The sequence below is a fragment of the Brachyistius frenatus genome, unplaced genomic scaffold, assembly GCF_029030835.1.
Source record: "Brachyistius frenatus isolate BFR_SWC_R1_liver_20210118 unplaced genomic scaffold, ASM2903083v1 Contig_166, whole genome shotgun sequence".
NCBI classification, from domain to species: domain Eukaryota; kingdom Metazoa; phylum Chordata; class Actinopteri; family Embiotocidae; genus Brachyistius; species Brachyistius frenatus.
In genome coordinates this window covers 36,712-63,820 of record NW_027210765.1, presented here as the reverse complement: position 1 = coordinate 63,820, position 27,109 = coordinate 36,712, and the positions used below count along the sequence as shown (strand labels likewise).

Sequence of the window (27,109 nt, the reverse complement as noted above, 5' to 3'; positions counted from 1 at the left end):
CATATTTTTGCAGTATTTCAAAGACCAGCATTAAATTAAATTTATACAAAAATGTAATAATTGCTATTGATATTTTGTTTGTAGTGTAATTACCTCATTTGTGTTTTTCAGTTATTTGTTTTTGTTGAGTGAGAGAAGGGTTAGGTGTATATATAAGAGCAATGACACCTCCAGCCCACAAAGTACACACAACCAATGATTCAAGTCTTAATGAGGGTATATAATTACTGACTTACTGAATTAAAGACTGGTTTTTACTTTGCCATGTTCCACAAGGTAAATTACTCTACTAAATTCTCTGACACAACTTAGTTAACAAGTTAACCTCAGGAAGCAACTTAATGGGGAAGAAACGCCCGACGGAGTTGGTCCCGGTGAGAAATTCTCCCTCCACAGCTCTGCTGTGGCTCCGGTAGGCGAGTGCCTGGTTCAGATGATTTCTCTTAAGTAAGTGGTTGCTAGTCTGCATGCAAACATGCTGACTGACAGGTAAAGCAGTAAATGACAACACTGACTCAGAACAACAATCGTAAGGATTCTGTGATTTGGACACGTGGTCATAATTGCAGGCAAAGATTGACCAATAAGACAAATACAGTATTTTGGGATGTGCAGATATATTTGAAATCAGAGGGCCATTCAGACCATTTTCAAAAACGTGACGACCATCCAAAGGACGAGCTGCCCAAATATAAAACGACAAAACTGTCAAATTACACAGGTCTACTAAAGACTACTAAAAACGTATACGACCAATGATGTGGAAAAAGCTGGAGAAACCCGCGACAGGTGAGGCTTGCTTTGACTGCCGGGAACTTCTACAACAACAAATCCATAACTAAAAATTGCATTTAAAAAACAAACAAGCTTGTTAAAAAGACCTTTCCATAAATATACAACCACAGACAAGACATCAGGGAGGCTCTAGGAATGTCTGCTTAGGAAACTGCTGCACAGCTGCAACACAGCAGTATCCCATCTGTGACACTGTTTAGCTTTGTGTGTTTTGGGGTTACACAGTCAATACAGTAGGCGACGCAAATGCTGGCTTCCTGTAAAGTTTGTAATTACGAGTGATTCGATGCACAGTGCAGCTGTAAATATAGATGGAAATGTCAACTTTTGTTTGCTAGCGAGACGGTAGCATGACGCATTCACACTGTTTAATTTCTGGGTGGCAACTTTTTGACAATTTGCCGTTTCTCGCTAAAAAAGCAAGCTGCGTTTGAGATATGAATAGACCCCGAGTTTACTTTGTCTCCTATTGCAGCTCTGTGAGCAGAGAAAATCTAGAGAATGATACAGCAAAGATCGGTCAGTTTAATACTTTATCAGACTTTTTCTGTTTTCATATATTCATAAACGCTATTTACGGTTTATTTACTACACACTTACTATTTACTAAAAGTATTCCACACATCAATACCTGTTAAAAATATGTCAAAATGCAGTCGAGAGGCTAATTTTTTATCTGCTGTCTCCGGGCAGTTTGATGTTACACATTCAACAGAAACAAAGACACACAAACAACAGACAAAATAACATCAAGGCATATTTAAATGAGCTTTCCCCTCAAAGAGGACCGAAAGCAAACTAACCCAGCTAACCGGGGTTGGTAACATGCAAAACCTCGATGCAACTGAGACGATCTGACATTCACACGCACTTCAGGCTGTGATTGGGCAGCTGTGTGGAAGTAAGAGAGGAGCTGGGCATTGGACTTCTTCCTCCAGCTTTTTTTTTTTTTTTTTTTTCCTCCATTTATTACGCAACCATTTGTGGCACTTTTTTACGTGAACAGCCGAGTACGAAAACAACAAAAAGTGCATCATTATCCGAACTTTTCAACAACATAACAGCTCCCCCGCCTCCATGACGGCTTTTTTGCGTTTCACTCGGCCTTTGAGGCTTTTTCGAACAGCGATAAACACTTAAGATTTCTGCCATGGCCGGATAGTCTTGCGAACTACTTCCGAGAGCCCATAAACTGGACCTTACAATTGAAGCGTGTTCCCTCCGAGTTCTTCCACGGCCCTCAACTCTTTGGTCTTCCTCCTCTCCTATCCTCTTTCATGTCTGACTATTTTTGTCTTCTGATTCTTCCTTCATTTTTGGGCAGCTGCAGGCTGAGCAAAAACCCCCCTCCCCTAACACACACACACACACACACACACACACACACACACACACACACACACACACACACACACACACACACACACACACACACACATATATATATAGACATGTTGGGGGACAATAAGTGACATCATTGTTTTGTTCTCATATTACTCTCTGATGTTGAATGCGACTAATGAATACCAACATTAAACTGCTAAAAATGCAAAAAATGTATGTACGCACTTAATTTGACATGTTCGCATGACAAAACTGAGTGCAACATATTAGAGGGTATGTTGGGTAACTGTGGCTGTGTTCATGACAGTCACAGCACATGAAGGGACTTCTTGTAGAAGGAGTAGACGTAGTAAATAGGAAACACAAAGACACTTCAGGTGACAGTGAATTAGTGCCAGTAAGCGAGGATCACTTATAAATCTAATTTATAAACCTGCATATTTATAAAATGGTTAAATGTGTTTAAAATGATAGTCGTCACAGGTCATAAAAAAAAAAGGCTATAATCTACAAAGATTATGACCTCTACTTTTATCTGCAGCTCCAACAACAAATAGTACATTTTGAACAAAAAGCCAAGCATGTGCTCCATGATATTAATTTTACTTTTATAATTTCCAGTTAAAATCTTATGTTTGGATTACATTTCAAGCAGCTCGCCAACAAAGGAACAACAATGGACCGCTCAAGAATTAAGACATAACTCCTGCTAGGCTGGTACGTTACTCTCTGGATATTTCCCGGGCAAAATTCCCTTTTTACAGTACGATGTGTTTCTGGTAACTAAATAATGTTTCTTCGGATTTTGACATGAGAAATCATGATGATTGAAATCATTAACTGGCAAGCTGTTCATGTTGCTTGCAGGCATCTTATTTACATCCACACTGTTAACATGTGCAAAATGTGTCAGTCCAGTGATAGTGGCAGAGAATAAGAGCACAACACAAATCAGCAGCCAGAGGTCAAAGCAAATCTGCATTTTTCTTTAAAGACACTTTATATAAAATGATATGAATAATTTTTTTGTATCACCTTCGCGAAAGGATTTCACAACAATTCCTTAACCTGACTTCATTTCAATTTGTTAGTTTAGCCAAATGACAGCTTAAGTACAGCTTCAACTTGGTTGATATCTATATCAACAACAAGAATAACAAAGTGGTTTCCAATCTTTGCCACACAGTAAGGCGCCGTTTGCGCTGAACTTCACCAGCTACCGTGTGGCCAGCATGTTGCCTTTTTTTTTTTTTTGGTCTACCGTGTGGAGACCATTAGTAGACTGTTTATATCCGGACCAACACTCGAGACCCCCCTCCAACACACACACACACACACACACACACACACACACACACACACACACACACACACACACACACACACACACACACACACACACACACACACACACACACACAATGAAAAGTCACTGACAAGACGGTTGCAGCTGAAAGCCATTTAGTGCCACACTGCAAATAAAAGCATTTGCACATGACCAAAACACACACACACACACACACACACACACACACACACACACACACACACACACACACACACACACACACACACACACACACACACACACACACACACACACACACACACACACACACACACACACACAGCCGTGAAGTTAATCCAAGGTAGCACTGGGTGTGTTTTGACTCGGGCCTCATTATCACTGACCTTTACTAATCTGAGTTCTGGGAGGAAGCCACTCAGATGGAACTTTACACAGTACAGTTACGAAAGTGAAGGTGTTACGCACTACTAACAAGAGGCGGCTGAAACCAAACGCAAGATAGGCAAACATGGGCAAAAACGTCAGCTACAGCAGAGAGGCTAATTTTTTTTTTTTTTTGGGAGGGGGGGTGTAATAAAGTGAGAGGTGAGTTTAAAACACCTTCCAGAACTTCCTGTTTACTGCACTGCCTGATCACTGATCAATTACCAACTAGACATGTAATTAGGCTTCCAGATAAATATTCTGTCCACTTTTTCTTAAACCTATTAAGGACATTAACCTCCTACTCTGTAATCACAGCTGAACCTAATATCTGTCAGTTCTCTTTGTTGGTCCTCACTACAGAAGCTGAGCCACTTGTTTTTAGTGGGAAACAGTGAATAAATCTGCATTGTGTGAAATATGCCTAACGATTTCATCATGTGCTTTTGATTTTTGAAATATGAGGTATAATTACGCAGACACATTATTCCTGCAATTATACACGATCGAAATATGGGTACTTTCCTGCCAACTTTGGCAACTGTGACTCATTGGTAGCTATTTCTCCGTGTCGCTTTTTTCAGATTGCCACGTCACAAACTGCTGTTAACAATTAAATATAATCACAATGTTCCCCCTCATTTGAAATAATTAACTACAAGTTAACCACTGCGTCCCTTCCTGTTGAGGACAACGTCTGTCACTGTAGAGGACGGGCTCAACAGGACAGAGAGCAGATACCTGTGCAGTTACTCTAGCTATGCATTACACATGGAAAATGAAGTAACACCTGAAGATACACAATTGTTACATTACGGGATAGTCATAAAAAAAAGAGTTTAATTTAAGAGTAATAAGATGCAAGGTTATTTGCAGAGTAAGAGTATAAGTACCATGTATGGTGATGAAATGTGGGATGGGTATGGTAAATGAATCCATTTCTAATCAATATCAAATTTGATTTATTATAATTTAACACTGCCAATTAAAGATGGTTAATTTTTTTAATAGCAAAATATAAAATAATCACCATTTACTCTGAAACATCCTGTTGAGTCAGACCCTCTGAGTTAATTTTAAAGAGCTGCTGTGATGTCGGCCACATGCGACCTCATGATTAAGTTTCCTTAATATGGTTATTAATAGTATAACATGTTAGAGTCTGGTTAAATCTGTAGTTATTGAGAGCACTCCTCCTTAACTACACTTCTACATGTTTAAATTAAACTTTAAAAAAAATAAATAATTAACACCTTCCAAATGGGCTTAACTTGACTTTAAGGCTGGTAATGCTGGAAAAGAAACATTTGTGAAACTTTACTTTTCTACCTCATCAAACTGTTCTTTGCCAATATCCTTTACAGCTGCACTGCTGTTTCACACGTGCTCTATTAATGATGACATTTTCATTATAAATTTATATGTCGGCCATGGTAAAAACGAGGCTCTGCAACACACGGGTCTTGTTCTTATTTTATGAATATATATACACACACACACACACACACACACACACACACACACACACACACCCACCCCAACTTTAGGTCGTGATGGCTGCGTTGCCATGGAGATTTGTCGCTTGCTAATTCCTGCCCTCTATCTCGATAGTGGTTTATATCTTCCTCGTCCTTCCTATATTTTCTCTGGCTCCCTCCCTCCTACCCATCCCTCACTCTTTTTTTTTTTTTTTTTTTTTTCCCCTTTCCAAGATAAGTTCCCAGAAATTATGCTGAAGAAAAGTTGTTGTCCTTGGACGGGAATATTTAGCTTCCAGGATCGTAATACTACCATACAGTGGCGTAACGGTTAAAACTAAATCTAACTAAACAGAGTAGCAGCAAGTTGTTATCTTCTTAATCACCATATTTTGCTTCATGGTAAGTAAGCCTGAAACCACAGCTCCCAACTAGACCTACTAATTATGAGGAAACCCAGAGAGAGAATAACTTTGCAACCGCTCTAATGAAAGGGAAATTAAAAGGAAAGTTTAAAAGCTACCAAATAGCCTAGCCCGGAGAAATGCTACTGCACCTGTCTGACAGTCCTTCTGATACAAGGCATAATAGAAAACACAGTTAAACGAGGCTGGGGCGTAGTGTTTTGATGGAATATATTCTCTTCTGAAGCTCTGCAGGGTACTGCCTCACATACAGTACAGCTGGTATATTCATACCAGCCGAACATACTCGCCACCACACGAGGCCAAGTACATTTGCAAGAGGCCCCTTACTTTAGCGAGGTGGTGTCACGCTGGGTCACAGTTTACTGTGAATGTACTGTTGTGTGCATGTGTGTTCTCTTGAGCTGGGGTATCCTAACTCACCAGGTATGTGTATGTGTGCGCGCGCGCGCACTTCAAATCAATTCCAAGCTTGTGTTTGCTCTGTCGCCGTCTCAGTTGGGACACACTGCATTTGCACGTTCTTGTGTGCCCTCGTTCTGCTGCTATGCAACTCCGTGGGCGTGAAGTGGTGCATGCGAGCCATCGGGGTAAACAGGTCTGTGTGGCTCTCTCAGGGTGGCTGGTTTGAATGGTTGACGGATGCACAGATGAAATACAGGTTTTCACTTCACCGGAAACACAGATGACCTCTGCGCACGCCAGAACAAGTTGAAATGCTGATATACGATGGAAAAAAAGAAAAAAAAAAAGCAGAGGTACCATATCAAGTGAGTTTGGCTGTCATCCAGTGACTCCAGTGATCATAAAGTGATATTGGCCACCATCTGAGCAGCTAACCCACTCAAAATAAGCCTCTGTGGGAACTCTGGAACAGCTGTTTTGAGAGAAAATGAATGGAACAATGCATTTGTTGGAGGAATTAACACCAACAGCACAAGAAATACAAAACTAGAAATTTTATACGGCGATGGCCACCACTATAAACAGAGACAATTTGTGTTGGAGAGACATTCAATTTAGCACTTGGATCCAAAGTAGCGAGGCTGTATTGTCTTTTGGACGCACACTGAATTTATGAAACGGAGAGAACGATTAGCCTGATCACGGTGACTTGCTTAATGCAGGTTTCTGTTGCCTGATTTGAACCTCGAATAACCTAATTTTACCCCCGAATGGATTCCAGACTGTGTGGGACTAAGCAGAGATCAGAAACTTTCCTCCAATGATTGCAGCTAAGCCTGCAGCACTCGAATGGTATGAAGCTCAGAATCAAGCAGGTCACCAGGTTGGGCAACGAAAAGCATTTTCAGGTAGGTTGGTAAGTCAGGAAAGTAAATCGGGCAGATATGTTCGGATAATAAGCAGCGTTACTAGTTATTGAGGTCATAAACAATGGCAGCTTGAACACTTGCCACCAGCTGTGCGCTTAAAAACACTTTTGTACATTTACATTCAACTTTTATCCGATAATCTGTTTTAGTTTTCCCCTTGTTCTTTGACCCATTTATTTCTGCATATGATAGTTCGAAAGGCCACAGTCTACATCTCCGCGTAAAAAAAACAAAAACAAAACGCACATTAGATCGCAGGAAGACGTCCAAGTATTGACGGCATTGTGACATCAAAGGACTGAACAGAGCAGCAGAAATGCATCGAAGCAGTGAGGGAAAATCCACACTTCTTCACCTGGATGACGTCAAGTCCTTCAGTTCGCAGGTCTACAGTTAGCTGCCACACCTACCGCTCGGCTCGACTGGAAAGGCCTGTTTTGCCCTGTTATACAGACACAATCCAACACACACGCACACAACACTCTGAATTTCACCCCATTGTTGGTTCAACACCTACACAGAACCTGCTCGTCCTATATTCCCGTGTCCACCGGACCTCAAAGTATAAACGGCTGAAAATTTCATTCCAATCCAATTAACCGTATGTGTCTGTGTGTCAGGGAGAAACGAGGGGCTGCTCTCTCTCTCTCTGTGTGTGTGTGTGTGTGTGTGTGTGTGTGTGTGTGTGTGTGTGTGTGTGTGTGTGTGTGTGCTTGTCGGCAAGAACAAATGTGAACGTGATGAAGTGAATAATCTTGTGTGTGTGTTGAGGCAGGTTCTCTGTTGCTAGGGCTCTGGCTAGCTTTGTCTTTCTGTTCATCTGCCTAGTGACGGTTCTGGTAAGAAAGAGAGAGGCCTAATTTATGGTTTCCTGGGCGTTGACGGCAACGTGCATGCGTGTGCGACAGTGTGCGAGCGTTAGTGTGCGTCCTTTAGATTGCTTACATGATGACTCATTCGAGGGGAGCGTGAATGAAAACAGGCAAAAAGGTGATCACTGGAATATTAAAGCCCGTCTTCGGCACCAGCACACCCGTGTCAATACACTCGCGCATTCAGAGCTTCTTTCTCATCTATCTTGAATTTCCAGCGCACCAGCTTGCTGGGAGACTCTGCCTGTCTTTCACACTCCCAAGGTGTCAGGTGAAATACATCAAACTGTGCTCAGCTACACTCATATATCCAACAGTGCTTTTTTTTTTTTTTTTTGGCTTTGTCTTTTTTGCCGTGGTGTTTGACAGCATTTTGAATCTGCAAGCTTCACTTTCTCGGTCCTGGTGCAGGTTACAAAGGTCAAACTGAAACAAACCAGAAACTGCTGCTGAGGAACAGCATGAATTCTACTCAATACTCTTAAATAAAATAATAAATACATTTTAGATGGATGAATGGATTGCAACGCCATTGCAAACGTGTGATACAGGAATTAGGTTCTCGTGAAAATAACGTCTATCAGGACGAGGAATTGAATTCAGAAATTCAGGAAAAATTGCAAATCAATTGCAAATCCAGAGATCAGGCTGCCTTAATATTAAAGCACACACACACACACCACATAACTGCAAGGTCCATGGATCAATTCCTTGTTGGGAGGATCCTTGTTGAATGTTACACCAATTTCTCTCATTGCACTTGTTTGCTGTCTCTCTCCAGTCTGTTAATTGACAATATAAAAAGGCAAAATCACCCCCCCCAAAAAAAATAAATAATTAAAAATAATAAAATAAGATAAATTCTAGTCCAGTGTAAATAACAAAAACTTCAAGAAAAAGCAGTCATCCATGAGCTATTTTTCCCCAACAAACTAAAACTAAATAAAGATGAACATTTTAAAACAAGAACTACAGATAAATGTGTCACATTTTTCATCAACAAATAAAAACAATAACGGCAAGACGACCAGAAAAATGAACGACTAACTTTGTATTGCAAAGGCCTATTTAATGACCGGCATGCTTCCTTTGAGTCAGACACGTAGCCTCTAGCTTAGGAGAGCCATTTCCTCCACCAGCATAAATGTCTTATGGACTACATTCATCTGCAGTCCACAGAGAGTTGGACAAGAAGTGCCTACCAAACAGCTGAGACAAACTCCAAAAATCCAGGAAGCAGGGGGACATTTATGGAAGAGGGATGGTGATGTAACATGATCGAGCACTCTGGATGTTGATGTTGGCTTGTTTGTTTGTGGCATGGACACGGTGTGTATGAAAAAGTGAACAGTGTGTCCCCCCCCTCCCCCCCTCCAACGCCGTGTTAAACGCAAACGGAGAATGACACTTGTAGCCATGGTAACTGTACAAAAATATGGCAAATGTTAAGGCCTTAAAATGCTCATAAAATGTTTGTTTTTATATATATATATATATATAAAAAGCTAACATTACAGTAGAAAAAAATACTTTTTGCCACCGAGCACACCTGATAACAGCCAAGCAAGTTCTGACATGGATTGAGCTGCATGACAACTGGATGAGTGGACGATGACACTGTCTGATTCCACTCGTTTGCTATTCAGTAGAAGGAAGTTACATCTTAACGGCTGCTGTCAGACTCCCTGGTTAATATGCACCACACGAGACAAAGGTCAGCCACATTTTATATCTTCCTGTGACTGCAGCCTGTTTTGTAATTTTAGCTCCTGTTAATTAGCTACGAGACAGTTTCAACCTTAAAGATACCCTTGAGTTTCTGACCACTAGTAGCACTACGGATTGATGCTGTTCGTGGGCTTCAGGTTTTGTTTGAGCCGTGCTATTTAAATGCAAATTTACAGTCAAATTTAAATCTCCTGTTACAGTAGCGATGAAACTGTTGAGGGAACTCTTTCTAGACTTTACTGAGGGAGAAATGTAATTTAGGATTCCTGAGGGGCCAGGTGCATAAAGCTTTATCGATTCACAACTAAAACGCTGAATAAACAAAAATGCAGGACTCTTCTTTTTGTCAGGTTGGTAATAATAATACATGTCGCTTTACGTTTTATAAACCTCAACTAATTTGGAGTACCCACATACAAGTGCCATTTCCTCTCCCGCAGTTTACTATAAATGCAGAAATGTTATTTAAAAAAAAAAAAAAAGGAGTTCTATTTATCTATTGACAATCGTACCTACTCAACCACTGATTTGAATTGACTGTTAGAAAAACAACAAAGAAAATTGCTCAGCCGTTACACAAGGGTTTTTTATCATTTACGGTATCTGTACTGTTCATTTATCACATGTACTATATGCGTGAACAGTCATCACAGTGATAGCTCTCATCAATTGTGCTAAATGTGATAAGGAGGCTCAACAATGAATTTACAGCGCTCATCGTGGACCAGACTTTACAAAAGTGTTTTCACAGTTAACGATTAAATTATAAAGTCATTAGGTGGGGAAATAAGGGCTCAAACGTTTGTAAAACAAATGATGAAACGCATCACTGAAACAGTTACTGAACAGAAACCTCCTTTGGTTGAGTTTTCACAGATAGCTGTGGAGACTTCAAAAGTAATAATCAAGGAAACTGGTTTAAAAAAACAAAAAACAAAAAAAAAGTAAACAACTGTGTCTTGACTTATATTTAATCTCTGCGTCATCATTTCGGCCACTGCCAGCTCTACAAAACCATGTGCACTACCTGAGGTGTGTATATTCTTCTGTAATAAATGCCAGTTTATGTGTGGAAAATGGCATTTGCATTGTTTTTACGGGTACCACCGTTTATACATCTGGTGTGTTTATGCCTTCATCGTTGGATTTGTTTTTCATTTCCTTGTTTTTGTTGCGTTGGGAATGGAGAGGAAAATAAACCTTTTTTTAAATGCAACGTAAACTTTCAAGTCGCATACTAATTATAGTTTAGTTCCTTTTGCCTTCCCCCCCCCACAACGTGATTTCTACAAGGAGGAAATGTCTCCCCAGCGTGGGAAGGATCCAGCCTGCTCAGCTAGTGTGCAACAACCCAAACAATGACATGGAGGATGAAATAACAATTGGAGAGGCAGACCAGTATTTCGAGCGGCATTAGTGTGTCAAAAGAGGTGGGTCGATGAATAGAGGGGGAACACTGTAAAACAGGAAATCAGACAATTAACTGATCGTGTGTAGGGAAGTGGACAAACAGTACAAACCTGTTCACGGTGAACACGTTTGCAAGAAAATGGACGCTAAACCTAATTTTCGACAATATTTTATGCTCAAATAGTTTCCGAGACAAAATAGGTTCTCTGTTTGGTATTTTTTTGATAAACATGTGTTATGTACAAAGCCCAGGTATTCAGAGCTGAGCTGGTGTCGCACTGATAAACAGCGTCATATTCAAATAGGTTCCTCAAACTAACAGCCAGCATGTAGCCTTGCATAACACAACGGCAACACGTCCGATCAAAGCCACTCAACATTTCTGCCATTTTACGCCGTCACAAATATGTCAGAAGTCACTTCTCTACATGTGACAGCTCTCTCTTATGATATGTGCTCAGCAACTGTTCATGGTCACTACATGGTAGGCTGTCTGCATCTGTAACTTTTAACCCCCCTCCCCCTCCCCACCAGACTTTTATAACCATTAACTCAGTCATGTGTAAAAAAAAAAAAAAAAAAAAAAAAAGGGCTCACAAACTTCCAAGCCAAAGAAAGTAAGTCACAATACGGCTAACTCAAGAGTATAACGTAAAGATAGACGTGTCCATTCAGTCAAGCAGTCTTTTCCACAAATATGAGCCGAGAATAAGAGAATATCTGCTTTCACCGACCACCACTTCAGCTGACCGGATCAAAATATACACTTAGGTCTCTGACAGGAGCAGAGAGTCATGTCGACGCTAGTCCCGTCCTCATGTCCGGTGCCATTTTGTCCTGTATCCTGAGACCTGACACCAAAGGGGCTTTCTATACATGGCCTTTAAAACAGACTGCATTTTGTGTGGGAGTATCCATCTGTGACCTTTAGCCTACAAACCCAGTTAAGAATTTGCCGCGACCCCAAGCTTTTTTCCTTCCACCTCTAAATCCTCACGGGGTGCTCGCGGGATGGACGTGGATGCATTCAAACCGACAACAGCAGTAGATCAAGACAACACAAGGAGCTGCTGAAGGTTACACAAACAGGACATACAGGGCAGAAGTTCAGTTTGGAGTTTGCAGTTAGGTTTTTATAAATCTTTTGACAGCAGCTTCGATCATCATACGGCTCACGGCCGAATGCTGAACACTACTCTAACCAGCGATGTATGGAGTTTGAGTATTTGCTTATAACAGCGTGTTGTTGGATCATAATGGTGCCTTGTACTGTCTAAACTTGAGCCAAGTCTAACTTTTGTTCCAAGTTCCACTGCAGAAGCCAAGACAGTTATCTCATTGAATTTAGAGAGGAAGTTTGCTAATACTGAGCGTTAACGCTCGTGTGTTTGTACAAGTTTGTGTAACACCAGTATGTTCAAGAAACACCAAACTTTAACTGACATCAACTCTATAAAATAAATTAATTAATTAAAAAAAACACCTCTGGAAATAACAGATGTTCTATCTCTGTGTAGGCATTTATACTACAATGCAGCTACAATGACTTATATAATTGACTGTATTATTCCTGACCTCTGATCCCATAAAGGGTGTATCCACGCAAGAACATGCATGTGTCACTGAGTGCGTGTATCTATTCGCCTACACCTACACGCCAGTGTAACTGTGGATCTGCTCTCACTGTACACTGTAATGGAAGCAGTGACGTGTTGTGTTGGACATACAGTACCGGTGCGCGCGCACATATACACACACACACACACACACACACACACACACACACACACACACACACACACACACACACACACACACACAGATCATGGTATCAACAGATAAGCTCTGTCAGCATTTCATTTTTACAAGAAGCAAAGAGAGACATAATCTTTGAACCCTTGAGTCTCCACCACTAAGAACATTTCCTATTGGCTGATAAGAGCAGGTCTCTCGTCTGATTGGCTGTTCACATCTAGGTTTTGGCTTTCAACGGAGAAAACTGCTTGACAAAATGGGTAAAGCTCCTTTGACAAATTAAAAACAAGTGCCATTAGGTAACGCTCCCCTTATTTATTGTTCCATTTCATTCATAACCACTGTTGACAAACCAATGGCATTAACTCATTTTTCACAAAGGATTTTAATAAAATACTTTACACGCATGAACATTTGCTCTATTTTCGTTTCTACACTCATCAAAGCTATCGGCAAACTGCGAAAACAATCACACCAAATTGCAGCTACTTTCATGTACCTATTGACACCCGAGCAACACAAATATAGAAATAGGTTTAGGTTAACACGAGCCGACACCATCCACCGGCCACACTGTCAACATATAGACACAACTTTTTTTTTTTTTTTTTCCATTTGACGAGACAAATGCCACGTGATGCTTGTCAACAGCTGTCCCAAGTAATGCAAATCACAGTCTTTACTGGAAACTATAATGGCTTTCATGTGAGCGTGTGCGGCTTTTTCATAACAAGACAAAATAGTCTCAGAGATTAAGACAGATACCGCAGTCTTGGAAGAAGGGGCTTTGTTCAAGCAGCACGGTCTCAGGTTTTCTTTGGCTTTTAAACTTTTAAGCACACTAGAGTGTTGTTATAATCAGCTGTATGGAAAAAAAAAGGCTCTTGAATCGAGAAACGGGAACCACACGCTCTGTTTCGAGAGCTTTAGCAATCCTTTGCACTTGATAAACTGGGATTTATAAGGAGTTTAGGAGCACTTTAGCACATGGATAGGAGCTTTGTTTTGGGGCAGAAGAGGATGTGTGTTGTTTGTGTGATGTTGAAGTACCTTCAATCACACTCTGCACCTGTTTCAAACCCAGAAATAACATTTTGAATTGAACATCCTGGAGACAATTTGAACAACAGGCCTACTTATGATATTAAATCCATCTCTGGTCCACGGGTGCTTTTAACACCTTTGTGTAATACTAATTTATGAATCGACGAATGATTCGTTTCTTTCTTACAACTTTGCATTTCGAAAAACAAACGCCGAATGATCGTTTAACTATTATCACAACCAATGCTTCTCCTTTGCAGCAAAAAAAACAAGTGATATAATGACAAGGCTTCCCTGTACAATGTATACATCAACTTTTTCTTCCGGGACTTCGTCCTTCCAGGGAGTTTTAAGGAGAAAATCGCAAGAATCAATATTATCGTGAACTTAAAAAAAAAAAAGTACATTTTCATCTCCTAAAACAAACTTTCCATTTGGGAAAGGGATTACCCAAGAACATCGGATTGTTTTGACAGGTTACAATGGATAAACAAAACGCCGGTCACGCATGTGTTTGCAGGGAAATAAGAAAGACAAGAGATTGTAGGACTCGTGTGGAGCTGGCTCACAGGGTTGTATATGTACCGCAACAGGTCAAAGTGGCACACACAAAAAAAAAGTCAAGTAGGAGGACATGGCCCTAAGACACAGACTAAACAGAAACCTAAATTTGCTCTCCTATTCTGCAAGGAGTGGGAAATCCAGTGTGAGTGCGTAGGCAAGCTGGTGAATCACTGCTGTGTGGCAAAGACAACAAGAGACAGAACAAAAAAAAAAGTAGAGACGAGGCCGAGCAGGGCCTTTCTCCAAAGCAGATAAGACCTTCCTACTGAAGATCATGAAGGTGTATATATATGTATATATATATATATATATATATATATATATATGTGTGTGTGTATTAAAAGGCACATCTTACCTGCCCAGTTGAGTTTTCAATGACCTGCGCCAGCGGGATCCTTGTTGACATCTTTGAAAAGACTCGTCGGTTGAAAAACAGGGAAAAGGACCAGTGAACCGAGGTCGATCCGTCAGTGTCTTTTGTTCATTTAAAACCGCGTGCAGCTCGATGGTGGAGGAAGAAAACAACAACAACAACAACAACAAAATGTCCCAACAGATGTCCAGCACGACAGACAGGCAGCCCCTTGAATCAACAAGTTGAATCCCACATCAGCCGCTAGCCCGAGTTAGCCAGCTAAGCTAGAAACTAGCTTAGCAGCAAGCGTACGTCCCATGTTTGTCAACAAAGCACCGAGCAGGGAGGGGGGGAATAAACAAACAAACAAACAAAAACAAGTGGGTTTTTTTTTTCCCCTTCAGCTTTCCAACTGGCGTTTTATTTTATTTTTTTAATGTCCCCCGTCGACGGTGAGCACGGAGACAGCCTGGTACGGGTGACGGTTTTTTTTTTTTTTTTTTTTTTGGCCAGCTAACGGCTGCTTGTGCTAATTCGGAGAAAAGTCCCGTTGGTATTGAACGAAATTCAATTAGCTCGCTAACATGCTAACCTGCGAGGTTGCTCAACTTTTAACGTCCCGAGGGGAGCCGGAGGAGGAGGAGGAGGAGGAGGAGAGGAGGAAAACAACAAAAAAAATCTACCATCCGAGCCGTCGTCTTGTCTCCTCTTCTCTTAAGTCTTTATGTGGCAGAAATATGTTTCCTCTCGGGCTCAGGGGGGAGAAGGTGGAGGAGGGTGGAGGAGGTGGAGGAGGAGGAGGAGGTCGTCTACAAACTTTCAGGCCAAAAGTTATTCCCGGCGAGGTCTCGACCTTCCTCAACTCCCTCGGAACAATTCAACAAATAATATATATATATATATATATTATATTATATTATATATATAATATATATATCCGATGAAAAAAATAAAAGGTCACATGGCAGGTGAAGAAAAACGAGGATTAATTTACTGGATAATATCAGCGGGGGTTTCTTTCCGAGGCGAAGCTACCTCGTTAGCGGTGTTTCTTCTCCCCCCACCTCCTCCCGGCGAACCTGCCACAGGAGACAACAAGGAGGAGAAGAAGAAGAAGAAGGAGGAGGAGGAGGAGGAGAAGGAGGAAAAAAAACAACTCCCAAAATCCACGGAAACCACCGGCGCTCTTCCTGGTGCTGCTGCGTGATTTGAATAAGGTCGTTCAGCGGTGCTGCAGTGCAGCGTGGACGAATACAAACACAACAACCACCGTCCTGTCGAGTTGTTGTTGTTGTTATCCCGGTGACCGGCCGACCGATGGAGGATTCGTCGTCGTCGAGTTGTTAAAATCCATCATCGGGACATTTTTTTTTGTTGTTGTTGGCTCTTTTCTTGTCAGGAGGTGTGTGTGTGTGTGTGTGTGTGTGTTGTGTGTGTGTGTGTGTGTGTGTGTCGCGGGAGAAAAGGCGAGGTAGCTGCGCCCGACTGGAGTCTATGCGCACGATCCTGCCCTGATACCGGAACCAGCTCGCGGCAACATGGCTGCTGCTTGCACCACGACTGAGAGAGAGAGAGAGGAGGGCTTTTCTTTTTTTTTTTTTTTTTTTTTTGGGGAGGGGAGGGAGGAGAGGAGGAGAGGAGGAGGAGGAGGAGGGAGCTCTGCGTTCGGCTCCACTCGACGTTTTTTTCCGAGCTTTACCGACCGACATTCCTCCAAAGGTTTAGGTGTTACAGCAGGTGCGCAAAGGGGGTTGTTGTTGTTGTTTGTTGTCGTCCCCCCCCCCCACCACGCATTCTCCACAGCCGGAGGTTAATGGGAAGACAGAAGTTCAACTGGTCCGGCACTTGTTGTTGTTGTTGTTGTTGTTCCTGGGAAAATTGATTGTTTACAAATTATTAGGTCTTGCGTCGGTGCTTAATCCGGTGTCTTGTTTAAGAGGCCCAAACTTTAGTTTTAAAGTTTTGCCCCAAAGAAGTTAATCTGTCAGTGTTTAGAATAATAATAATAATAATAATAATAATAATACATAAATAGTGGACTTTAACTTTTACAGTACCTAACCCTACTATTTGAGTAACTAAGTAAATTTACTCAAGTACAGCTTCGATGTACTTTTCTTCAGCATTTCTGATTTGATCACTTTTATAACGCTGCTACGTTGCAGTCGGGGGAAATATTATTTTACTCCACTACATTTGTTGGACAAGTTTCTTTGCAGATTTTGAGTTTACACATGATCAGATGATAAAATATAATGATTGTCGCACATAATACACAAAAACTACCCCAAATGAATTGCCAGCAAATACAGCATGAATATTCAACATACATATTCATGCATATGTTTACTTTCTCAGCGTAGAGTTGCACATTAGAATCTAAAACAACATCCATCATGTCATTATATTACAGACGGACACACACACACCCTTTTTTCTTCTTTTTATATCTCTTTGGAGACCAGTTCTGCAGTATTCATATGGTTCATCATGCATCATACAAAAGTTGCATTATATTTCCACAATGGAGTCGCATCCTTTCACCTGCTAGTTTCTTCCTTTGCACATCAAAGAATTTGGTCTTTTACACACAACATACCCACCGATGGACCAAGATCACGCCAGAGACAACTGACCCCATCATTTCTCTTTCGTTCATTAAGTCACACAAGTTTCCAATCAGGCGTCATTTCCTATTTTTTGACTAACACAGGGACGTATTGTATTATGAACAAATACACAAATTCCATTTATCCCACTGAACTGTCCAGTGTAGTGGATTGTTAAGATTCAGCACGCTCAACAAGCAGGATTGCAGGATAGTTTCATCATTATGTCATATAAGACTTCCTATTTTTTCCTCCCTGTTGTCCTCATTGTTTGATTTTCATCTGTGTCCATATTCAATTAGGAAACTACGCCGTGATCTGGTTGAATTATGGGCCTTCTTTGCCACCTCAGCTGTCAAATTAAAATGTAAATACATATCCCCCCCTCCAAAACGTGTGAGATGCTGACAGCAGGCGTAGACGTTTTCAAGTTACTTAGCAACAGCCGTAGACGACAAAGATAATGTGGCAGCTGCTGGAGGTAGTGATGTCTGAACTCTTGTCAACTAGGAGGTCCGCAGAGTCGTTGTACCAAATATCCACCGTTTACACACAATGGGAGGATGTTGTGTCGAAAAAAAAAAAAAAAAGAATTCAGGAAATGAAAGGGTATGAAAGGCCATTTAGGAACGACTGGGAGAGCATCCAACTGGCAGGATTTCCCGATGAATCAAGGGGAAAAAGAAAAAAAAAAAAAAAAAAAATCACCTCCCTGATGATGGAGGGAGCGTTTTCAGGGGGTATGTGGATTATTACAGTGTTTTCAACAAATAAGCAACCATCTATACTCTTTACTAACCTCGTTACAGTCGAATCGTCGGCCCTTTCCTGTGACATCTCTTATCAGTCCAGGCGTAAACCCGACTTGGCACAAGTCTGCACGTCAGATCTTTTTCTCAGTGTACTGGAGCGTGTCCAATTTAATGGTGGATCACAGGAGGGAGGGAAACACCCTGAGTGGGAACAGCATTTTGGGGGGAAATGTCAGAACATACCTCAGATAGTCAGATTAACCCTTAAACTAAAAATAATAAATATATCTATAAATATGAACTCAGTGGCAGAAGTTTGTTTAGGTGACATGAACCATTTTAGGAGCGTTGCAGAGGGAAAAGTGCGGAAATGTCGCCACCTGCAGGACACATGAGTATATTACATGTATCTATGTCTATCTATCTATGTCTCTATCTGTCTGTCTATCTGTCTGTCTGTTTATCTCTCTATATAGCGAGACTTAGACTCTATTAATCCCACAGTGGGAAAATGTAGTCATGACAGCAGCATAGAAACACAAAAAGGTGAAACACAGTAAGACATTTTCTTTTTTACTAACACGTATACAATAAAATAAGATAGATGAGAATCATTTTTTAGAAAAAAATAAGAGCATGAATAAATACAGTCTGTCTGTCTGTCTATCTATCTATCTATCTATTTCATATTTATTTCATATTGATATGATATGACATATCCCACAGATTGTTCCCTGGAGTCCCCTCATAAATATTTGGTCCCACCGAGTACGGAGGCTGATCTGCCGCCTGTTAATTGCAGCTAAAGTCTCATTGGATGAGCATTAAAACACAGAACAGCCTTTTCATCTCCAGTCTCCTACTTCAGGGTGCCAAATGTATCTGGCTGCACTGAGGCTGCAATAACAGTGCTTTTTAATATGCAGTCAGTCATTTTCCGGGCAGAGCTTCATAAACACACCTCAGTCTTTTCAGTTTATCTCTTAAAAAAAAAAAAAATCCATCCTGGTCATGTCGCTGTAGCTCAGTGGTGATGTTAAAATATTTATCACGGAGACATCTGATGAAAACAGAACCCTATTTTTCTATCACATTGTGACACGCATGATCTAAATGATGATGATGAACAACTCGGCTTTTAAGATTGATTTCACAATTTTGGGAAGCCAGTGAGAAAGAAGCATGAAAATATTTATGTTTGTTTGGGTGACATATTTTAAGAATCTGTAAATAAAGGAAAAAACAGTTTGTTTTATAAAGATGCTTACTGGGTAAACTGCAGTTATTCAATTCAGTTTTATTTATACAGAACCAAATACAAATAAGTCCTCTCAGGGCACTTTACATTATAAGGTCAAGATCTTACAATATCATAGAAAGAAAACCAACCAAGAGGATCCGTCTTTTACTTGGTCAGCTTTCTTATTTTATTTAATCAACATTTAAAAGCAAATTAAAATGTTAAGTCTTCCCCTAATTAATCTTTTAAATTGAACATACTGTAACTGCATGTATAATGTGCATATGTAGATTTATGATTAAAAAAAAAAAAAAACTCAATATTTGCCATTTTATATCCCACTAATTATTAATATCTTGGTATGTCATCTGGAAAAAAAATCAATTGAGAAATTATTAATGTATCCATCTAATTATGTCTGTGCTCAGGATGCAGTTATGTTGAAATCACATGACTTCACAAACCAATAAGATCTACGACTATCGCTCGTCTTAGATCACACAAATCTCCAGTGAGGAAACACCAGAGGTAGAATTAAAAGTTCAATAAAAGACTAAATTAGATAAACCAAAGCTGTGTACTGTACTGTGGGGGTACGTCACTGGAACAGCTGCTTTAAAACCGAGCCGGGCATAAAACCGGCCAGATAATGTCAACGGAGCAGCAGCATGATGGTTGACGAAGGGACGGTCCAAAGGCGGGCAGGAAAACGGGACAAACATAAAATTAGTGAACGCCTCGAGCTCATCCCGACACACTGTGGAAGTTGCTGACTCACAGCGTGGGCTGAATTAGTGCAGAAGAAGCAGAGCCAGAAGCAGGCTTGTGTACAGACAATCCAACATGATGTACTCAAGGGATCAGACAGGCTCCAATTTGAAAAACAAATGAATTCATTAATTTCATGAATAATGAAGACCTCTTTGTGGCCCGTCGAGCACAATGAATAACATTTTATGATTTGTAATGAAAGAATTGAAAGTTTCACATCAACAAGACTAACAGAGAGATTTGGAAATAGTTTTTCATTGGATATTTAGAGGAAGCCAGGCTTTCCTTTGCATCACCAGAGGAAATACCGCTGAGTCGGTGAAACCGGTTTAATGCCCTCCAATGATTCTGACTGTTGTTTTCAGTGAGATACAAAATCTGTAACAAATAATATCATCCCCCCCGGGTTCAGAAGACACGACCTGAGAGCTTAAAGCTGATTCAGGCATTAAACACTTCTGCGAGCCTCATGTTACCAGACACGAGTCTGTCGGTCACGTTTGAGCCAATAAAAAAATATTCAAGTTAACACACGGCCTTATTCACGACACCATTAAGAGCTGTTCAGCAGAAGATAATCCCTCTCCAGCTGCACTAATCTTTTATTAAAAAGTCTCCATTTAGCTCTTTGAAGATGACATCAGTGTTTCTCCGAGTGTCCCATTAGCTCCGTGTTAGCGCCGAGTCAGCAGGGACGTTATTAACGGGTCGTTTTGCTTTCAAGTGTCAAACCTCATTTAAGTGTAACACACGACTGTAGAAAGTAAACCTCAGTTTGACGGCGGACTGAAAAGGAGCGTTCACGATAACGCTGTTTAGAAAAACAAAATGTCAATTTTAAAAGGAGAATTACCCTCCGAAGACAAATGTTTATGAAGTAAAAACAGAAACCAAGTGCAACATGAAATAACACAGGAGCATGAACTGAGATAAAAAAAATTTACTGACAGATTGTAGATAACAAATAAACATGTTATTACTGAACATAATAAAATACAAACCATTAGAAAAAATTTAAAAAAAACAATAGAAATAAAAATTGTACCTGAGAAAAACAAGTATTTGATGAGTTTTAAATGTATGTACAAAAAAAAAGTTAAAGTTTAAAACCAGGATCATTGTTTTCACTAACGGGAAGAATCCCTTTCCTATTTATTTTGTGTCTTCATGCCGTTATTCACTACATAGAAAACACAGCTGGACTTGAGATCCACTTTACGTGCAGACTTTCCAAATAAAACTGTGAAAACTTTTAAAGCACATATTTGAAAGAAGAAAGGGCCCTTTCACCAAAAAGGAAAAGAACAAGAGAAACTGGAGGGATATAAATAATAAAAGCAGGTGTGGGGGTGTAGAAAATAGCTTCACAAGCAGTCAGGGAGCGAGGATTCACCTCTGACTCACTCTCTTTAAATAGCGCCGAGCAGTTCCTCCACAGCGACAGTCGTCAGGTCGGAGTAGAAGTTTCCCTCGTTGTCTCCGCCTGCGAACACCAGCAGGGTCCTGCCGCCGGAGCCGCCGCTCGTCTCCACGTCCTCCTCTGAGAAGCGGTGGCCCGTCGCCATGGTGATCACGGAGTGCCCCGCTCTCGGGACGGACAGCCGAGGGAGGGTCACCTCCGTCCAGCTGTTGGTGTCTGGAACAACCGAACAAAAAGGTCGTTTTCATTAATGCGGGTACGAATGGAGCAGGTGCAGCGATAGAAAGATATAAAAGGCGTCACGGACGCGTTCCTGTTCGTTCATTTTTCATTATCATATTATTATTGAGAAAAAAAATAGAAATATGCTTTCTTGAGTTGGATGTTTTAGCAATTAGCAATTTCTTCTCACAGGAAAGACTCCAGAAGTCACTGCACACTTGCAACAACAACATATTTTTCCATCCCTGTAAAGGCATGTCCATATTTAATAATAGCTGTCTAATAAAGTAAAATTAAACAACAATTTGTCAGACTCGGAGGGAAATTATTAGGCCTGTCAGAAAGACTCTTGCGTAACCACAGTTTGAACTGTCTGGACTAAATATCTGATTAATCAATGAGCAGGATTTTCTGCTTTCCTCTGTTTTACAACATAAATGGAAAGTGAATACTTTTAGATTCTGGATTGTCTTGTCGGACAAAACAAAAGGTTTTAGGACGTCACATTAGTGTTTGGGAAATGGTAATGGAAAAATGAAATGGTTTACTACCCTAATGTAATTATTAAATACATAAATAATAATAAAAAATTGTCAGTTGGAAGCATCTCTATAAGACCGATAACTCTCTAAAATAACTGCAACGGCAACCGAGCTACTAAACGGGCTCCGAGCCTCCTTCCTCGGACGCGAGCCGCCTCTCACCGGTGTCGAAGACGAAGGCGTCGCCGAGGGCGTTGTTTCCGTTGTAACCACCGTGGATCAGGAACTGTGTGTCTGAGAGCACGGCGCTGCCGTGCCAGCTGCAACACACACACACACACACACACACACACACACACACACACACACACACACACACACACACACACACACACACACACACACACACACACACACACACAGCTTTAACTTTCTTGAAACTATTGCGGATAAATACCCGAGTTTTGTTACCGATACCAAAACAATAAAGTGTTAATTTGAAGAAGACAAATGTCTCAGAAATCTTGTCTTTAGTTGCTGACTCAGCTTTACTAAACATTAATGCTTTGTAGACGCAATGTTGTAATGAGGTTGGAGCCCCAGCTGCGTCTGGATGGAGTATTTGTATTAGTAGTTGTGTACCTTCGAGGAGAGGGAGCCGTCCCCGTCATTTTAACGGCAGAAAACTCCATCAGACCTGAGAGACACAACAACATGGGACATTTGAACTGTGCATGTAGTTATGTGCTGGTGTGTGTGTGTGTGTGTGTGTGTGTGTGTGTGTGTGTGTGTGTGTGTGTGTGTGTGTGTGTGTGTGTGTGTGTGTGTCGCTTACCAAGGTCCAACATGTACATGTCGTTGTAGCAGACAGGAGTGTCCCACCCACCAAACACGTAGATCTTCCTCTCCTGCATCACACACGCGGAGTGACTGGAAGGAAGACAAATGACGTTGCAGAGCTGGACGGGACATGTTTGAAATGTGTGTCTGCGAAAGACAGATTTGGAGAAAGATGTGTTACCCTGAGCGGGGGGAGGGTTTGTCTCCCGTGACGATGGGCTGGTACCAGATGGAGAGGTGGGGGTCGAAGATGTACAGCGAGTCGCTGCAGCCGTCGGGCTCCGGGTTGGGCCGAGGAAACACTCCTCCCAGCACGAACAGCTCCCCTCGAAACATGCTGCAGCTGTGATAGGCCAGCGGGGGAACTTTACCCTGAGCCTGGAGGAGGAGAGGCGGAGGAGGAGATTAGGAAACGGCATTAAAAGTCCCCACAGGAACTCAAACAAGGGGTGGACGCACGCACCTCCACCATGGTCCACTTCCAGCTGCGAGTGTCCAGGATGTGAACGTCATTGAACCACTTCTTGTTCTTGGAGCCTCCGAACACGAAGATCCGTCTGGAGTCGGGGTCGTAGACGGCCGTGTGGCCGATCCGGGACTCGGGGGTCGGACCCTCAGCCAGGGTCTCCGCGGCCACCCAGGACGTGTCCTCTGTTGGACAGACAACAGACTCCGACATGGACACGCGCTCCAGCAAACCTCGGATTTGAAACGGGTTGTAAAAAGGTTGTGAACAGCCGACTGACCTGTGCAGAGCTTCCACATGGGATCTTTGCAGAACTGCATCCTGGCTCCCTGCCCTCCGATCAGAAAGGCTGTCTGAGCGTCGATGGGACACAACGTCTGACCCCAGCGGCCCGACGGGCCGACCAACGGGGCTGCAGCAAAACAAAGTGTGTTGAACGTCAACAGAGGACAACGACGAGAGAAGTTTCAGACTTCTGAACTGCAGATTTGAATTGTTTCGACCCGAAAGTCAAACGGAGTCTTCGCGGATCGATCAGAGACCCCGTTAATACGTTATGTGTTGATGCTGGTAGAACGTCGGTGTTGTCAGGCAACGGGACGAGCAGCTGAACTGCTAAAATTCAGATTTCATAACCACGACGTCGTCGGACAAAACCACCGAACACAAAACTTGAAGACAGCGGCTGTGCCGTGGCTTCACGTGTCAAATTATCCCCCGGACAGAAAGTTAGAGGCGAACGAAAATCGTTCTCACGAAGGGCACGGGCTCCCTCCGGAGCACCTGCCCGTCCAGAGAGGATCCGTCCGAGTCTGTGGGTTTCCAGCTGTCAGTGAAATTGTGGCGTGTGTGTATTCTGTCGATCGGGCGACTCTCAGATAACCCGGCGAAAACGTACAAAACCTGAAGAGGAGCTTCTCCAGTTCAAGTTTGACGACGAGGCAAGTTGCGGGAGATTTACTCAAAATCAGGAAAGACCCGGGAGAGACCGGGAGCGCTCGGCGGGCGCGAACGCACCGGGCTGCGTGGGAGTCCTGGCCGGCCTGCTCTTCGTCCTGGCGGCGCTCTGAGGAGGCGCTCTCCCCACCGTCGCGTGCGTCTCCGCCGCTCCGCTGGCTGCAGCAACACGGGGAAGAGCGGAAGGAGGTTTGAAAGGAGAAGGAGGAGGAGGACACGCGAAGAGACGCCTCACACCTCCACAGCGAGCCGGCGGGAGCGTCTCCAGCACTAATTATCACACTGGAAGAAGAACGGTGCTTTGTACAAACACTTTTACCGCCTCGAGCAAACACACACACACACACACACACACACACACACACACACACACACACACACACACACACACACACACACACACACACACACACACAAAACGTGTTCATCTCACGCCCAAATAAAGCAACATCACAAAACACCGCCTCGCTCACCTGCTGCCTTCATCTTCGAGGCGCCTGCTCCGCCAGTACACAGCTTCTGGCCACCTTTGCTTTGACCTCTGACCTTTCGCAAAGGCGCGGTCTTGTCCGCGGCACCGTTCGGACACACATTCTCCTCGTCACCCCGTTTCGTAGCCTTGTTGTCGTCGTCGTCGCCCTCCTCCTCCTCCCTCTTCCTCTTGCCGTTGAGCTCTCGGGCTGCGAGGGGAGCCGCGGCGTCCTGGGACGCCACGGAGTTCATGACACAAACAGTCGGGTGTCATTTGATGTTGAACTTTCAAAAGAAAGCGACGATAACAATCACTACATCTCTTTCTCGTGTAGCGTCGGGCCTCCGCGGTGTCATAATTAGACAGGAAAACTAAACGAGATGAGCCAGTTTCTCCTCAACAGACCAGACTGCACCTTCTTCTCGAGAATTATAGGAAATGTAGGAACCCACAAGGCTGCTTAGAAGAACGCATGACGACGCCAAAACCCGGCGCTTTTATTTTGAAACGAGAGCTTTTAGTTTGAAGCGGATACAGGAAGTTACAGCGTTTGAATGCAATTCCTGTCAGCCAATCAAAATGATGAACAAAAATATTTATGAAAACTAATTTTAAGAATTAAAATGCTTTGATTGTTGATGTGTTGTTTCTCTCTGATACTATTAGTGCCGGTTCGTCCTTGTCAGATTACCTTGGGTGTGTACTCCGTCACCGCCACCATGAGCTCCGGCTCCGACCAATCTGCTTTCAACTGAGAAAATAAACGTATAACGCATAAATATTAACATTTCACTCCAATAAAATACACCGTTTTATATTCTGCATCAAGCGGCTGATGGCTTGGCCAAAAGGGGGAACAACACTTCTCCGAGCTCTTTGGATTTTTTTTTTCAGCGTGTCTCCGAGTCCTAAGACCTCAGGTGAGTTTGATATTTACCAGGTGTCCCCCCACCAGGTTGACATTCAGTGTGACACTGTCTGTCCACGTGTCCTCTTCCCACTGTTCCCATGACAGACACCTGGAGGAGGAAACAAGCAGAAATCAGCGAAACGCTGCTTGTTCATCTGAATATTCAGTAATGCTTCTTTTTTTTAATTACAGAAATAACATCTCGTGGTTTCATTCAGCGGACCTACTTGTTGTAAGGAGTCAGTTTTCCTATCGTGATGGGGATCCGATCTGCGTCATCGAGCTGCGCGTCGACGCAGATCCTGTCCCCCCACGGGCCGCTGCTGAACAGCACCACCTGGCGGACACTCGGGGGAACAGCAACAGACACCCTGCACGACCCTCCGGCTCTGCCAACGAAAAAAAACGAGACCGCGGAAAACGTATTTTATTCCAAACACGTGACTCGAGATGGAAGTTGTTTTCTCGGCGCGTGTTTTTATTTTTTTTTATTATTTTTTACAACAACAGAGAGGTTAAACCTCTTCTGGAGACACGGCTCATTTCAAGAGGCGCCAACAAAGATTTCAACTCACCGCAGCAGCCTCTGAGGCGGACCGTTCACTCCGAAAACCGCATAAACCCCGAAATCCTCCATCTTTGCGACTTCCTCACTTTAAGTGCTGATATCCCTCCTCCTCCTCCTCCCCCACCTCCTCTTTCTGCTCTCCTTCTTTATTCAGACACTATTTTAAAATATCGGAAACGCTTATATCTCCCCGTCACTCTCGTTACAAAATCTCCCGCCACCGCTTGTTTGTACAGTTTCTAAACTCCGCGCGAGTTTCTGGGTAAAAAAAAAAAAAAAAAAAAAGCGTGCGCTTGTTTTATTGTTCGGGGTCTCCTCACAAATTCAGCACGCGCTGTCGAATGCAGGACAGACAAAGAGCTCCGCCCCTTCTGCACGACGCGATACTCATATCGAGTACACTCAAAGGCGTGAGGCGCCTCACGTGCGCCTCACGTAAGCCAATCAGAACGTCTGAGTTCAGCAGCGCTCGAGAGACGCAACAAAAGGTGCGTTCAAAGAGCGGTATCATAATCTGAAAACGCGTCAAATAAAAGCACAGTAAAAAAATATATATTTAATGTT

General features: G+C 42.4%; 2 protein-coding genes across 9 annotated transcripts in view; both read right to left on the bottom strand.

Annotated features, from left to right (window-relative positions):
• mark2b (MAP/microtubule affinity-regulating kinase 2b) overlaps positions 1 to 15,286 on the bottom strand; it is a 50,604-nt gene extending 35,318 nt beyond the window's left edge. For all 8 annotated transcript variants that reach the window (XM_069716987.1, XM_069716990.1, XM_069716991.1 and 5 more), the window contains exon 1: positions 14,837 to 15,286. In XM_069716987.1, coding sequence (XP_069573088.1) covers positions 14,837 to 14,887 — 51 coding nt within the window. In that variant the 5' untranslated portion in view covers positions 14,888 to 15,286. The remainder of the gene's footprint in view (positions 1 to 14,836) is intronic.
• Positions 15,287 to 21,161: 5,875 nt separating this feature from the next.
• krcp (kelch repeat-containing protein) lies at positions 21,162 to 26,815 on the bottom strand. The gene is made up of 13 exons (XM_069716981.1): positions 26,553 to 26,815; positions 26,205 to 26,366; positions 26,005 to 26,086; positions 25,759 to 25,818; positions 25,069 to 25,297; positions 24,656 to 24,754; positions 23,919 to 24,050; positions 23,636 to 23,823; positions 23,354 to 23,550; positions 23,168 to 23,262; positions 22,975 to 23,029; positions 22,555 to 22,652; positions 21,162 to 21,844 (listed from the first exon to the last, which is right to left on the bottom strand). The coding sequence occupies exons 1-13, from the start codon at positions 26,612 to 26,614 to the stop codon at positions 21,618 to 21,620; spliced, it is 1,686 nt and encodes a 561-aa protein (XP_069573082.1). The 5' UTR covers positions 26,615 to 26,815; the 3' UTR covers positions 21,162 to 21,617.
• Positions 26,816 to 27,109: the final 294 nt, after the last annotated feature.

Bases quoted from the DNA above. Each gene is read 5' to 3' on its own strand.
- krcp (XM_069716981.1), bottom strand. From the start codon at position 26,614: ATGGAGGATTTCGGGGTTTATGCGGTTTTCGGAGTGAACGGTCCGCCT. The intron at 26,087-26,204 runs GTAGGTCCGCTG...TTCCTCCTCCAG, and splicing joins AAACTGACTCCTTACAACAA to GTGTCTGTCATGGGAACAGT. The intron at 23,263-23,353 runs GTAACACATCTT...TCTTCCTTCCAG, and splicing joins AAACCCTCCCCCCGCTCAGG to TCACTCCGCGTGTGTGATGC.